This window comes from Dendrobates tinctorius, unplaced genomic scaffold (assembly GCF_039654945.1).
Source record: "Dendrobates tinctorius isolate UK_male_01 unplaced genomic scaffold, ASM3965494v1 ptg000314l, whole genome shotgun sequence".
Classification (NCBI taxonomy): domain Eukaryota; kingdom Metazoa; phylum Chordata; class Amphibia; order Anura; family Dendrobatidae; genus Dendrobates; species Dendrobates tinctorius.
In genome coordinates, this window is record NW_027361981.1 from 29000 (window position 1) to 45164 (window position 16165).

The window sequence follows — 16165 nt, forward strand, 5'->3', positions numbered from 1 at the left end:
ATGGGTTGCTGAAGGCACCTACGGCTGCCATCTTAGTATATAGACCAATGCAGGTTCAAGTCTCCTGAAAGGGCTAAAAAATAAAGTAGTAAATAAAATTTTAAAACATAAAAATTCCCTTTTCCATTTCTAATTATAAAAAGAAATTAAAATAATTATTTGGTATCTCTGTGTTCGTAAAAGTTTGATCTGTCAATCTAAAATGAATTGACCTATACGGTAAACGTACACAAAAAAAATTAAACTTCAGACTTTTTTTTTTTTTTCTTTTTTCAGTCCCTACAGTGTCCCTGGAAAAAAAAAATGCAATGAATATCAATCAAATGGTCATATGTAACCCATTATAGAAGTAATAAAAACTACAGCCACACTACATAAGAAAAAGCTATGGCAACACAAACTTTTATTTTATTTTTTAACCTTTGGTATCTTTGTAACTGTACCCACCCAGAGATTCATGTTGCTAGTTTAACCAAACCATAATTCCTAAAAAAAAAAAAAACAAAAGACAATAGCGTTATTGTTTTATTTTTAATTTCACAGCACTTATTTTTTTCTCTCCAGTAAATTATATAGGAAACCAAATTGTGTCCTTTAAAAATGAAACACCGCCCCAGAAAAAAAACCCAACAATGGCGGTCATTGGCAAAATAAAAATGTATGGCTCTTGGAAGACGCAGAATAGAAAAAAGAATAAAAACATGAAATCACAAAAACTGCTTGTGATGGGAAGGGGTTAAAATACGATGAAACCTCCTAAAAGTACAATTTTTCCCGGACCTTGAATGACGTCTGCATCACGCCATGCTCTGTAGTGTGGCATGCCTTTTTAATCTGAAGGCCAAGGTCAATATTAATCGTGTGCTACCTGTGCAGCTGCCTTCACCGCGCTACGTCGTGTTCAGCTACAGGGCGACAGTCAGCGTTCCCACCGCGGGGTTCAGAGAGTTAATCTTGATAGTTATTAGGTAACAGGAGTTTGGGCATTGTTCAAGGTTGTCTGGCAAAGGAGGGATGGATCTATTTTGTTGATTTGTTCGCTCAAGGTTATTTTGCCCAATCGCAGGTGAAGGGTCTGGCTGTTCAAATGATTGTACGTTTGATGGTGTTGGTATTTTGCAAAATGCTTTTGCTTATCTAAAGGCTTTTGTATTGATTATATTTTTGGGAAATTGAAAAAAAAATTAACATGTATATATCAGGTTTGTTTTTTTTTGTGTGTGTGTGTATTGCCCATATACTATATTATGTTATACGAGGCTGGTTAGGGAGGGAGGAATCGCACATACTGTAGCTGAATGCTGCTGGGTTGGAGGGCATGGGACAACCAGGCAGGTTACCTTTTAACCTATATTCTTATGAATCAGTGAGCAATTCTCATGAACCATTGGTAATTCTGTGCTAAGAAACACACAGAAAAATTCCAAAAGATAGGAGGCACCAGAAATAGCAGAGTGACGTGATTCTGTCCAAATCCTGTGCTCAGATGGGGCGCGGATCGGACGTAACGGACATGAAGCAGTGCCTGCATGTCAAAGAATTGCGTTACCCGCATCGAGATGTGCTCACAGAAGCGCACGTAATGCAAATATCCTACAAAAGTGATTATACTGAACAGTCAAGACATACTGTACGAAAAGGGGGACCAAATAATAGGGAAAAACCCCTTTAGGGTATGTTGCCACGGTCAGTAAACACTGTGGTTTGGACGCTGCGTACATCCGCAGCGGCCACATGTTACAGCATAGTGGATGGGATTTCTTTTGGACGCCTCCGGCTTCCCTGCATATTTGTCTTGTGAAGACGCTCAGTCTCCGCAAGATAAAGTCACTCGTACAATGTACTGGACGTGGTGATTATGCACGGTTCAATGAACACATGCGGAATCACCTGCGCTCAAAAGTCAGCAGCGCTTTAGAGAGAGCGGACATGTGCTGCGTCCAAAGCGCTGTCGGTTACTGACTGTGGGAAAGTATCCGTAAAGTTTGTGTCACCACAACCACTTCTGTCTATGCGCCCCATTTAGTTCCCGTAGACCTAAGTGTACACTCACTTACAATCTATGTCTTCGGCTACACATGTATTACATTCATTCACCATTGATTTTCCACTGCAAAATCAGTAGTTTCAGGGTATGTGCACACGATCATGAATGGCTCCGTATTTTTTTAGTATTTGACGCGGGTGAAATCAGCACCAATTCTGCATCTGAGGTCAGTGGCAGATCAACTGCGTTTTTGATGCGTTTTTTTGCATACGTTTTTTTCATTGCATGCATTTTTTTGTCACTTGAAATAAAGCTAATTGAATGTTGGCTTCAGAGAAGGGAAAAAATGATTTCCTGTTTACAGATATATTGCGGTATGTTCCCACGGTCAGTAAACGCTGCGAGTTGGATGCTGTGTACATCCGCATTGTCCAACCTGCAGCGGCCAGATGATACAGCATAGTGGATGGGATTTCAAGAAATCCCATGTCCACTGTGCGTGCACCGATGCCCGCAACTCACCCGCAGGGACAGACATGCGGTGCGTCTTTCCAGACCGCAGCAAGTCAATTTTTATAGCTACGTAAATTACCCATTCACTATCATTAGATGCCACATTAACCACATTATCATCCTAGTCACATGCGTATACAAGTGCGGGAACGCAGCTTGCTACGTATGTGTACTAATTTAAATAATGGTGAATCTTGTGACACAGCCGGAAGTACACGACACAGGAAGTGGAGGAAAGCACAGAGAGAGGTCCCCTCCTTTTTAATAAATAATATTTTTTTTAAAAAATAGTGTGGGGTCCCCCTATATATGTTAACCAGACAGAGTAAAGCAGACTACTGGGGCTGATATTTCAGGCTGGTAAGGATCCAATATCCAAGAACCTTACCAGCCTGATAATATCAGGCTGCAGCAGTCTGCTTACTTTGGATGGTTAGCAAAAATAGTGTGACCCCCTCCAAAAAAAATAGCGTGGTGTCCCCCTATATTTTTTAGCCAGCCAAGGAAAAACTTGACAGCTGCTGCCTGATATTCTTAGGCTGGCAAGGCCCATGGATTTTGGCTCTCACCAGCCTAAAAATAGCAGCCTGCAGCCGCTCCACAATTGGCACATCCAAAGATGCGCCAATTGTGGCACTTTACCCGGCTCTTCCCACTTGCCCTGTAGCGGTGGCAAGTGGAGTAATATTTGTGAGATTGATGTCACCTTTGTGTTGTCCGGTGACACCAAGCCCAGCTTAGTAATGGACACGCGTCTGAGACACCCATCCATTACTAATACTATAGTTACATGGTAAATAAGCACACATCCAGAATAAAGGCCTTTAATTGAAATAATAAGACTCCTTTAATAGATCTTAATTAAACCATACTTACTGCATCGCCTATTCCACCGACACCCTCATTATCCTGTAAGAGAAATAAAATAAAAAAAGCAACAGTATACCATACCTGTCCGCTGAGAAGATATACGGTACATACTGTCCCACGACGAGTCCAGCTCTGTTACATCTGGATGCCTTTGACTGAACGGTTGCATTATGCCACCATGCAGCCTGACATCCAGATGCAGCGGAGCTTGAAGATGATGACTGGAGATAACTCGGTCACCGGTGGTCACGTGCACTGCAGTTCTCGTGATCAGCTGATCGTGAGAACTTAGCTAGTGATCGGAGATGTCCCCGGCGGTCACGTTCACGGCAGTTCTCGCTATCAGAACAGCTCATCGCGAGAACTGCAGTGGACGTGAATTTCTGGCTGAAACAAGGTAAGGCATTATTTAAATTGGTAGACATGCGTAGTAAGCTGTGTTACCGCACTTATTAATAATAATAATAATAATAATTAATTATTATTATACTTTTTATAGCGCCATTTATTCCATGACTCTTTACATGTGAAAAGGGGTAAGTATAGACAAGTACAATAAACATGAGCTATACAAGACACACAAGTACAGAAGGAGAGAGGACCCTCACAGTCTACAGGGGATGGGTAAGGATACACTAGGAGAGGGTAGAGCTGGTCGTGCGGCAGCATGTGACTAAGAAGATAATGCGGTTTTATCACATGTAATGATAGTCTATGGGTAATTTATGCAGCGGAAATGGAGCGTCTTCACTGCATAAATTGACATGCTGCGGTCTGGAAAGGCGTGTCGCATGTCCATCTCCGCAGGGAAGCCGGAGGCATCTCTGAACACATAGTGGAGATGGGATTTCTTGAAATCCCATCCACTATGCTGTAACATCTGGCTGCTGCGGGTTTGACGCTGCTGATGTATGGAGCATCCAACCCGCAGTGTTTACTGACTGTGGGAACATACACTTACAATGACAAAAAGCGCAGCCCCATTGCCTTATACTGAGAGTAGGGAGGTGACCGATGTGGCATCGCAGATTTCTTATTATTTTCTTTTGTGAGCTCCGGGCTTTTATTCATTTACTGTTATGTTTCTACATTTTATTGAAAAAACAAAAACCATTCATATTACAGTAATGCATTTACATAGTTCTTAGGTAACTTCTGTTAGGCAAAATGTGAGAAGCAATTATCTGATGTTATTAGGCCCTACAGTGTAACAGCTATTTTTCCTATGCTTGGTGCGGTCAAGTGAGTCCTAGGTTAGAAAGAAAATCTAATTGTGTAGTTCTATTTTTACATTAATATCCAGATTTAATGCAGTATACCCGTGTGATTAATGTTCTTGTGAGTGTTTTTCATACGTGTTTAGAATGTGCTTTACTTGTACGTAGTAACATGTTACAATGGTTTTATTACGGATGATGTCCTCTACACGTATGTATTAGATTGTCCACAGATCCGACAGGAGCGTCAGGGTATTGTGAATGGCAAGGTGTATTGATGCTCATTTATCCTGAACAGTTCTCCCTTATACCTGTCAGTCAATTCATGCTGCCCACAGTCACTGATAGGCATGCTTTAATCTGACACATTCCGGGATTTCAGAGAATATTATAATGCAAAGGTCCGCTCCCTGCCAGCTTCTCCTCACCCACTCTAGTTGATTCACAGGTCTCTCCTATGTGTGGACGTCAAGAGAGATGTGTGAATCCAACAGACCCGTGCAGGCAGCAGACGGCTGGGGGCCGTCCTGGACTAGTCTAGTCTCTCCTTATAGTCTACATTCAATCCTTTAAACCAGGGGTGCACAACTCCAGTCCTCATGGGCCACCAACAATGCATTAGTGATGCACGAACGTGCTGGGATAAGATGTTATCTGAGCATGCTCAGGTGCTATCAGAGTGTCTTCGGCGTGCTCGATTATTATGTTTAAGTCCCCTGGCTGCATGTCTCGCACCTTTTCGACAGTGACAACACATACAGGGATTGCCTTACAAACTGGAAATCCCTTCATGTGTTGTGGGGACCTGAACATATTTTTCGAGCATTCCAAAGACACTCGGGTTGCCTTGAGCATGCTCAGATAACACCTTATCCCAGCACGTTCGCTTATCATTACACTGCATGATTTTAGGCCTTCTTTAGTATTGCACATGTGATTCCAGTACCTGGTACAATGCTAAGGAAATCCTGAAAACATCCACTCTTGGTGGCCCTTGAGGACTAGAGTTGTACATCCCTGCTTTAACCCCTTAACGACCAGGGGTATTTTTGGTTTTGCATTTTCATTTTTCCCTCCCCTTCTTTTAAGAGCCATAACTTTTTTATTTTTCTGTCTATATGGCCATGTGAGTGCTTATTTTTTGCGGGACGAGTTGTACTTTTAAATGACACCATTGGTTTTACCATGTCCTGTACTCGAAAACGGGGAAAAAAATTCCAAGTGCGGTGAATTTGCCAAAAAAGTGCAATTTTCCCACACTTGTTTTTTGCTTGGCTTTTTTGCTAGGTTCACTAGATAATAATAATAATAATAATCTTTATTTTTATATAGCGCTAACATATTCCGCAGCGCTTTACAGTTTTTCACACATTTTCACTGTCCCCAATGGGGCTCACAATCTAAATTCCCTATCAGTATGTCTTTGGAGTGTGGGAGGAAACCCACGCAAACACGGGGAGAACATACAAACTCCTTGCAGATGTTGTCCTTGGTGGGATTCGAACCCAGGACCCCAGTGCTGCAAGGCTGCAGCGCTAACCACTGAGCCACCGTGCTGCCCAATGCTAAATCTTACCTGCCATTATGATTCTCCAGGTCATTACGAGTTCATAGACACCAAACATGTCTACGTCCTCTTTTATCTAAGTGGTGAAAAAAAATTCAAAAGTTTGCTAAAAAAAAAATAAATTGCGCAATTTTCCGAGACCTGTAGCGTCTCCATTTTTCATGATCTGGGGTCGGGTGAGGGCTTATTTTTTCCGTGCCGGGCTGACGTTTTTAATGATACCACTTTTCTGCAGATACGTTCTTTTGATCGCCCGTTATTGTATTTTAATGCAATGTCTTGGCGACCCAAAAAATGTAATTCTGGCGTTTTGAATTTTTTTCTCGTTACGCCATTTAGCGATACCTAATATGTGTATGTGGGATTTTTTTTTACTGTTTTATTTTGATTCGGGCGAAAGGGGGGTGATTTGAACTTTTAGGGTTTTTTTTGTTTTCTTTTTTTTTTAAAAACATTTTTTTTTTTTTTACTTTTGGCATGCTTCAATAGCCTCCATAGGAGGCTAGAAGCATGCGCAACCCTATCAGCCCTGCTACATATGGGCGATGAGCAGATTTACTGCTGTGCTTTCATATGGCGCTGAAAGCCATATGCCTGGAACAACCATAGAGGTCTCATAGAGACCTTTGGTTGTCCAGGCAACATGACGCAGACCCCCGATCACGTGACGGGGCCCGGCGGCCGGAAATGCTATTTAAATGCCCGCTGTCAGCTTTGACAGCGGGATTTAACTAGTTAATAGGCGCGGGCGGATTGCGATTCCGCTCGCGCCTATTGCGGGCACATGTCAGCTGTTCATAACAGCTGACATGTCCCGGCTTTGATGCGGGCTCAGCGCCGGAGCCCTCATCAAAGCAGGGGAGATGTCTGATGACGGACTGTGTCCTTCATTGGACATTAAGGGGTTAAACTATGGGCCTTGTTGATTTTTGCATTTGCACCTTTTCTTTTTTGAGTTTTTAGTGTTTTTTTTGCCTTTTTTGTTGTTGTTTGCACCACATTCATCTTTCCATTTGCGCCTTTTTTTAAGTCTATTTTGTGTGTGCACACGTTTTGGGATTTTTTTTTGCCAGTGTGGGTAGAGTTTAGGGTTTCCAGATATTTTTGCCTGGCTTTTCCGCTTATAGACAATCTATAAATCGAGCACCTATAGGAGAGTGTGCGCCAATGGCTGTTGTGACTGAATATAAGAATATGCCAATTAATCATTTTATTCATGAAAAATAATAAAAGAATGAAATAAAGTTGGGAAAATTGTGCAATCTAAACCATCATAGTATTAAAAATAAATAGTACAAGTGCATAAGATTTTATTACACTGCAAACTACTGTAAGTATTGATTCCCCCTCTATGTAAGGGTACTGTTACACTTAGCGACGCACCAGCGATCCCAACAGCGATACGACCTGGTAAGGATCGCTGGTGCGTCGCTAATAAGCTGTCACAGTCAGATTTACTCAATGACACAGCAACGATCCAGCTATCTGTATGACGACCTCAGCGGTCGTTGGGACCTTGTCACACAGCAGCGATTCTGACGACTCCCGTCTGCGTCCATGAGTTCTGAGTCGCTAACAAGGTCGCTTGCCGGTGTCAAACACAGCGGTGCATGCTGGCCAGCGGGACGCCAACGATCAAAAAATGGCCCAGGACATTCGAGCACGATCAGCGACATCGCAGCGGGAGCCTTGTCGCTGCTAAGTGTCACACGTAATGAGATCGTTGGCGAGGTCGCTGTTGCGTCACAAAATCGGTGACGCTTCAGCGATCTCGCCATATGAGACGGGGCCTTAAGACAACGGTCACACTATCAGTATTGGGCCAGTATTTCACATCAGTATTTGTAACCCAAAACTAGCCGTGGGTGATAAATCCAGAAGTGGTGATGGGTTTTTATTATACTTTTCCTCTGATTGTTCCTCACTTTTTCTTGCCTTACAAATACTGAGGGGAAAATACTGACTGATAGTGTGACCATAGCCTAAGGTACAAAATGGTATACACAAGTAACAAAGATAGAGTAATGATGACAAAACAACAAAAAAATGCAACATAATTATATGCTATCCATACAGACCGTATGGTGGCGTAACACTCCGACGTACGTTTCGCCTCGCTTCATCATGTGCAACGTTTCATAAAACTACAAAATTTGTGCACTATTTTACAGAATTGGGCAACAAGATGGAAAAATGACTTTAAAAAAACCCAAAAAAACTAGCTATTTGTTAATCAGGACCTATGTTTTCAATAGTGTTTCAGTGTAAAACCTACCTTTCAGCAATCGTGCAGCGAGGATCTGATTCATACTGCCCGTGGTTTGGTCAGCATGAATCTGACCGATTCCTTTTAAGCAGCCATTTTGGCTCTGAATATACAGATCTCACAACAACATGAGCAAAGTCTATATGGATAAAAGTAATAAAAGTTTAAATGCTGGAGCTACATTGGTGGTGTGGTGAATCAGATTTGATCCAGAAATATTTGAACACTGACCGAATCTTTCTGGGTTGAACAAAAATATCATGTGAAATGTTGCAGCCATTTTTCTACAAAGCCTCCTCAATCAGGAGCTCAAAAGTAATTGGACAAATTAACTTTACCATAAATAAAATGTTCATTTTTAATGCTTTGTAGAGAATCCTTTGCAGGCAATGGCGGCCTGAAGTCTGGAAGCCACGGATGTCCCCAAACGCTGGTTTCCCCCTCTTATGATTTGCCGGCCTTTACTGCAGCTGACTTCAGTTGTTGCGTGTTTGTGGGTCTTTCTTCCTTAAGTTTTGCTTTTAGCATGTGAAATGCTTGATGGGGCTGAGATCTGGTGACTAAGGCTACTTTCACACTAGCGTTTCCTGGAGCTGTGGAGGGATGCGCACGGCCGCCGTGAAGCTCCGAGTGCACCAAAATGCAACACGGTGCATTTGGCGCAGGTCGGCGCACTGTCAAAAGGACGCATGCACTGGCAAACACATACCTGCGCACGGCCTGCGTACCCAATGCTAAATATAGGGTACGCAGGCTGCATGCAGCGTCATGCGCCCATAGGCGGAGCTGACCAGAGAAGGTGCGACCGTGGGCGGAGCTTCACGGCAGCCGTGCGCATCCCTCTGCAGCTCCAGGAAACGCTAGTGTGAAAGTAGCCTGACTCAGCCATTGCAGAATACTCCACTTCATTGCCTTAAACTCCGGTGGTTGCTTTCACAGTATGTTTTGGGTCATTGTCCACCTGTACTGTGAAGTGTCGTCTAACCAACCTTGCTGTATTTGGTTGAATCTGAGCAGAAAGTATCGCCCTGTACACATCATTCATTCTGTCTTCAGTCACATCATCAGTAAACACTAGTGACCTAGTTCCATTGTAAGCCATGCATGCGCATGCCATCACATTGCCTCCACCATGTTTTACAGAGGATGTGGTGTTCTTTGGACCATGAGCCGTTCTAAGCTTTCTCCATACTTTCTTCTTCCCATCATTTTGCTACAGGTTGATCTTTGTGTCATCTGACCAAGGAATGCTTTTCCAGAAATGGGCTTGTTCTTTAGATGTTTTTTTTTTTTTTTTGGCAAAGTCTAATCAGGCCTTTGTATTTGTAATGCTGATTAGTATAATAATTAACTGACCTGTTTCGCCTCTAAGTTTCATCAAGGGCTCCCTGAGATGAAGTTACATTATGAAAGTATGTAAATAGTGTTGGTGATTTTATGAGTTTCTCTGATCAGTTTAGGCATTTGCTTAAACAGGTGTGGAGGTTGGGTTTCAGCTCCAGGTTTCCAATGTTATAGTTTAATCACATGAAATAATAATGATGACGACTAATAATAAATGAAAAGACAGACGTTGTTTCTTTTATAGAACCTTTTTCCCTTTGCCCTTTCTATATTAAGTACTGATACAGCTGTGATCTGAGCCTTCTCCAGTCGCTGCTGTCAGTCACAAACACTCTTCCATTGATGAGAGTATGCTAGTTTAGACATAGAAGTATATTTTGGGAAATCGATTTTGCACCTAAAAACACAAAACTTGGACTTGCTGACTATTTTTTCTATGAATAGTCATTTTTTTACAAACCATATAATAGCTGCTTTTTCTCTTTTGTGTTTATCCTCTTATATTTACTTCCCATGATCTATTGAGCTGAATCATCTTCTGAGTAAAGTACATCCTTTGGCTGCAGTCCTAGTTTGTGTTTTTTTCCATCATTTAGCAGTTCCTCTATTAAAACATTGATCTCTTATGGCTGCTGATCTCTGTTCTCTCTGTCTGCCAGCACTTTGATCTAATATAGCAGACAAGGTGGACAGCCCGAGGCCTGCAGTACATGTATCTGCCAGTGAAGCATCATTAATTAAGATATCATGGCTGATATTACCCTCCGGATTGAAGGAGTAAATGTTATACACAATATTACTTCATGCATTATCATTATTATCCTGTTTTTCAAGAAAATCCTGTTTATCCCTCTGGTTAGAAAATTAATATTCATTACTTGGAAAAGAGGTCAACCCCAAGGAATGAGATGTTGGGCTGTTTGCGCCTTGTGCTCTCTTATGGTTTCTCGGCTACTTCAGACCTTGTTATCTTTCTGTAGCAGGTTCTAATTAAAGAGCTATTCCAGGCCGTCTCCATAGACTGCAGCACGAGCTGAGCGCTTTATTGTATTTGTTGTACACCGTGCTTACCAGGGCTCTAATGAAGACCAAAGCGGGCTAGACATCTGAGATCACCGTTGGCCACGCGCTCATTTGACCGATTTTCCTTCCGAGCCCCCTTCACACTCTTGCTTTGGCGAGACAGACGCCTTTTGCAGAGATTTTTCTCCCATGAGCTCAAAGGAATGAGGATGTTGTTATCCAAGTTCAGCGCAGTGGGGATGAATGTGGCCAGGATCTGAAATAACAGCGCTCAAGATATCCCGGGCTGCCTTAGTACAGTGTTTTCAAGCTCGATAGGAAAGAGTTTGTAAGCACTGCACGTGTTTGGCCACTGCTGCAGAATTGCCGGTCCCTTTGCCAGTGAGCACTAACAGGAAAAAAAGGGATAGGGTGAGAACAAATACAAGGAGAAATGGCAAGTACGGTAATTTTCACAATTTTTTTAACCATAATAGCAAGTGTGAGAAATATCATAAAACATAACTTTTACTGAAAACGCATATGACATCAAAAGCCGCAATAAGTTCTAAAAACAGTTCAACAGATAACCATGAGTGTACGAAGATGCATCTCTTACACCAAGAAAAGGGTGTTCCAACATGAAATAAAGCAATATATGTAGTCCGCTCGCATAGAGGTATACCCTCCTTTATTGGCTAATTAATTAACACCATATACACTTGATTTGTCGCTCAGTTAAAATGTACACTCGTAATGTGTAAATCAGCTAAATTGATGGCCTTGACAGTAGTCAGACCTCGTTCACAAGGTATGATACAAATAATGAACCAATGTTGTGTTTTTAAAGGGAATCTGTCAGTAGGATCAACCCACCTAATCCGTCTATATGGACATGTAGGTCATAGAAAGAAGAATAAAGTGATACCTCTGTGATCCAGGGTTTTATTCCAGAGCAAGGCACATTTTTCTCAATATGTAAATGAGCTGCTAAGATCTATGGGCTGAAAATAGATCTCCCCAAGAATCTGCCTGAAGAGCTTATGTTAAAAGAATGGGGCTTTATTAGTGTGAGACATGTAATGACTGACAGCCTGATCTATATGTCTTAGGCTGGTTTCCCTCTTGCGTTTTTTTTTGCACTGTTTTTGCGCAAAAAAAGCATGCGTTTTTTTTCCTTTACGTAACATGGGTGCGCATAGACATGCGTTTGTATGCGCATGCGGTTTTTTGTAGTGTGCGCCCAGGTGCACAAAATGCATCCTGTTGCTTTTTTTGTGCGTCCGAACTGTCTCAAAAAACGCATGCGCATGCAATGCGCACAAAATTCACCCAAAAACACAGTCTATGGGAGCGCACGTAATGCGCACATCAGCGTAAAAAAATCATGCGTTTTTTTTTAAAAACCATGCGCAAAAACACAAAAAAGCATAAAAACGCATGATGCGTTTTTTATGTGCGTTTGCGCTGCGCACGCATGGCAAAAAAACGCAAGTGTGAAAGTAGCCTCACACTGGTAATTTCCCTTTTTTTATTTAACAACTCATCAGGTAGATTATCGGGGTCAGATTTATGTCCGTCCTGTAGATCTTAGCTCAATTACATATTAAGAAAAATGTGGATTTCTCAGGAATCAGATATCAGGACGCAAATATCAACATATAATTTTATCTAACCTCCTGTGGGCCTACATGCCCATAGAGACAGATTAGGAGGGTTGATCCTTCTGGCAGATTCCTTTTAAATGAAAGTAACATGGTGCCATTGACAGTGATTGGCCACATCTATTCTTATATGTCAAAACATCATAAATGTTTGGAAAAGGAGCTTTCTCACCCATTTTATAGATCAGGGTTGTTGGGTGTCTGGGATCCCATTCGCACTACAGTCCTTCAGATTTACCTGAAGCATCTAGATGTTTGCCTTAATTCTTGTAAAGACTATGAGGCTCTAGGGTTCCCGATATCTTCCACCCTAACAACTTCTATCCCCGTAAATACAGGACCCTACATTCCCCATTTGTGTGGCAGGAGGCACTTCTATGCAAATCCATATATTAGTATGCTGCTACCTTTAAGCCATATTCGTTTATATGGGGCCAGGATGCCAAGTAGTATCATCTTTATTCTCCTTTCAGATGAAGAAGACTTTGCTTTTTTGAAAAAGCCCCAGAAACCCAAAGAAAATGGAACTACTGTTGTTTCTCCTCAATCAAAGAGTGCTGTCGCTGCCAATAAAATCCGTGCACCCGCCAAGGTCAAAACGCCAGAGAGACGGGTCTGTACGTCAATGGAAGATTTTTTTGGAACAGGGAGCATTAAACGATCTAACAAAAAGCTTGTGGAAGCCAAGAAAGGAGAAGTACGTCAGTCCTGTAAACTAGATATAGTCCTACAAGTAGCGTATGTCTAGTGTGCTGGGCTTGGGCTGATGTTGTCTACTTTTCAACATTTTACCGTATGGTTTTCCTTTTAATAGCCTCGTAGAAGCACAGATGACTCCACGCTGGATGATGAAGCTATCGCTAGACAGCTGCAGCTTGCTGAGGATGAAGAAGTGAGTTGGAACATTTGGCAGTAATAGCATTTACATCTTTTATGGAGCGTGTTGATGGCATTCCCTCATGTAGGGTGTTTTGGGATGGAATTTCTAAAATGTCCAAAGGGTTTACCACTACTGTACTATTGGGCTGCTGCGCTCCCACTTCTTCCACTTGTCCATCATTTGTCCAAGTAAAGTGATTGACTGCAGGTTTAACGTGGCAAAGAAATGCCACGCCAACCCCAGCAGAGCCAGGGCCGACATCACTGGCACAGTGCCAGTGTGGTAGGTGAGTAACTGTTTATATTAAATAAGGGTCACTAATTGAGAGGAAGTGGGTGCCCAGAGTTGACATTGTGGTCAAGGGCTTCAAGTTTCCTCTCTAAATATGGTCCCAACATTTTTAAGCATGTCCAGAAAACATGCCACTATTTGTTATTTTAGTACCATCACTGCTTGTTGCTGTTGTTCTGGGTAATATTTATGGGTCATGGCCATGGTCAGCATTGATAAATACTAATGGTACGATGTATCACAAGTGAAGAATAGAACAAATACTTGGGTTGACAGATCTTCTGGACAATTGTGGCTGATAAAATATCCCTGTCCAGAGGCTTTCACCATACTCTTGCTCATCTAAATTGGACAGACTTTTATATCTCTGTTCTGGCTTTATTGTACCCTCTGCAAACTACGCCCTAATCTCTTTTGGAGTAAGTAGGTTAATTCTCTTCACAGGCCTGTGTCATATCCTGGTGATTAAAGATGTGATAAATCTCAGCCAAGACTAACACGTTTACATCTTGAAGGGACTTTGAGATCTCCATGTTGAGGGCAGATGGCCCGGAGCTAGGACATTCTTTATTGGGGAGCGTAGCTGTTCTATGGGTCATGACTGGGGCAACACTATATAGATTTATTAGCGCTTCTAAACCGTCAGTCTGATTAGAACAGCAAATTACTCAGCTGACGTGGAACAGCCATTGCTTAAAAGCCCATGAATCATTTATCAATCCTAGTGAGGACGTATCTACTAAAGGGTTATTCCCACAAAGGCAATATTTTTTACAAATCATCTGATCTGCTTGACTATTGTTAATATACAGTACAGGCCCAACATAATGTTTCTTTCTTGTACCTTTGTGGGTTTTCTTTTCATCTCCTTGTGACTCGTGCATCCAGTTTCACAGAGCTTAAATGGGTTGGCCTATATTTATTTGCTAGCACTATATTTCCCAGCAGCACCTTGCTTCTCCTCAATGCTGCAGGCCCCTTCCTGCTCTCCTTTGTGCTTCCTGATCTTCACATGAACAATGTTTATTTCTGTGGATGAGTTGACCATTCGTTGATAGATCGTTTTGTGCTTGTAGAGTATTGTTGTTTCCGGTAGCACTTCCCTTGCTTTCAGAGGACGATGTGCTGCCGAGAATGATGACTTTTAACAAATTTGAAAATTCATTTAATCTGAAAGACTAGTGTTTTGCTGCTTGATGAGGTGATTGCTGGCTGAGTGTTCCTAGGAGTGCTCCTTCTATGATTATCAGCCTGTCTAGAGGAGCCCATCCAATTCACATCTCTCATTCTGTAATCTCGTCTAGTTCTGGACGAGACTAATGTTTATTCGCAATGCAACTACATTGTGGGCCGGGTTTCTGCAAGGATAAAACTGTCTTCTAATTAATAGGATAAAACTTTGTCTCTTTTTTTTTACATCCTAGTTGGAAAGACAGCTCCACGAAGATGAAGAATTTGCTAAAACCCTGGCAATGATAGATGACGTACCCACAGATAAGGTATCTCACTTATAGCCTATAGGGGGATAGTAGATCATTTTGGATTTTTCTAAAGGCCCCCATACATATTAGAAAGCTGTCAGTCTAAGGCTGTGTGCACACGTTGCGGATTTTAATGCATTTCCGCAGCGTTTTTGGACTGGCGGAATTGCATCAAATCCACAGTGTAGTAGTACAGTACCAATGATAGTCAATGGGAATTTGAGATTTGCTGTGCATATGCTGCAGAAAAATCTGCAGCATTTTATTTTTTGCAGCATTTCAATTCTTTGTGCGGAACTGCAGCGTTTCTGCACCCATTGACTATACATTGAGTAAGGCAAAACCGCACAACAAAAAACGCATGACAATCCGCATGAAATCCACATCAATTCTGCATGAAATCTGCAAGCATTTTGACTATCATTGTTACTGTACTAAACTTCAGATTTGATGCAATTACGCGCGTCCAAAAACGCTGCGGAAACGCATCAAAATCCACAACGTGTGCACACAGCCTAATAGTCATTCCTCCATCTTTGAATCCCCCTCTCTACAATAGTTACTAATAGATTTCTTTGGTAAGATCTTATCTCACAGAGAGCAAAAGGATCTGCTGTTGAAATTCAGCAGGCCGTAGCCTCCTTTTCTTTCTGGGAAGAGTCCGGAGGCCCATATACACAATAGACTGTTAGCTGATCCCAATGATATTGTGATATTGGCTAGTGTGGCCAACCTTTATCTATTGTGTTATGGGCAATTTAATTTTCCCTATGTAAAACAGCAGATTGTTATTCCTTAGTCATACTGACTGTACATCAGTTGGAGAATTGGACGGTTTGGGGTCTCTTCACACTGGCATCATGCCCTCTTCTTATAATGGTAGCCTTGAATCTGAACTACAGACATAATGGGGTCTGTCGGGAACCTTTTGAGGTTTTCCTTGTTTTGTTGGCAAGAATACCCCTTCATGTTGTATCATCCCTGCCATTGAGAAGTACAGATGTTAATATAGCGTTTAAAGGAAACCTGTGGTGTAGAAAAACGCTATTAACCTGGTAATTGCATTCTAAAACCTTATCACAA

General features: G+C 41.9%; 1 protein-coding gene across 1 annotated transcript in view; it reads left to right on the forward strand.

The window, feature by feature from the left end:
- Nucleotides 1-16165, forward strand: part of RFC1 (replication factor C subunit 1) — a gene marked incomplete at its 5' end in the record, with an annotated part of 88751 nt that overhangs the window by 16952 nt on the left and 55634 nt on the right. Inside the window, 3 exons of the mRNA XM_073561076.1 lie at nt 12904-13127; nt 13245-13322; nt 15026-15100. Of these exons, the coding sequence (XP_073417177.1) occupies nt 12904-13127; nt 13245-13322; nt 15026-15100 (377 nt within the window). The remainder of the gene's footprint in view (nt 1-12903; nt 13128-13244; nt 13323-15025; nt 15101-16165) is intronic.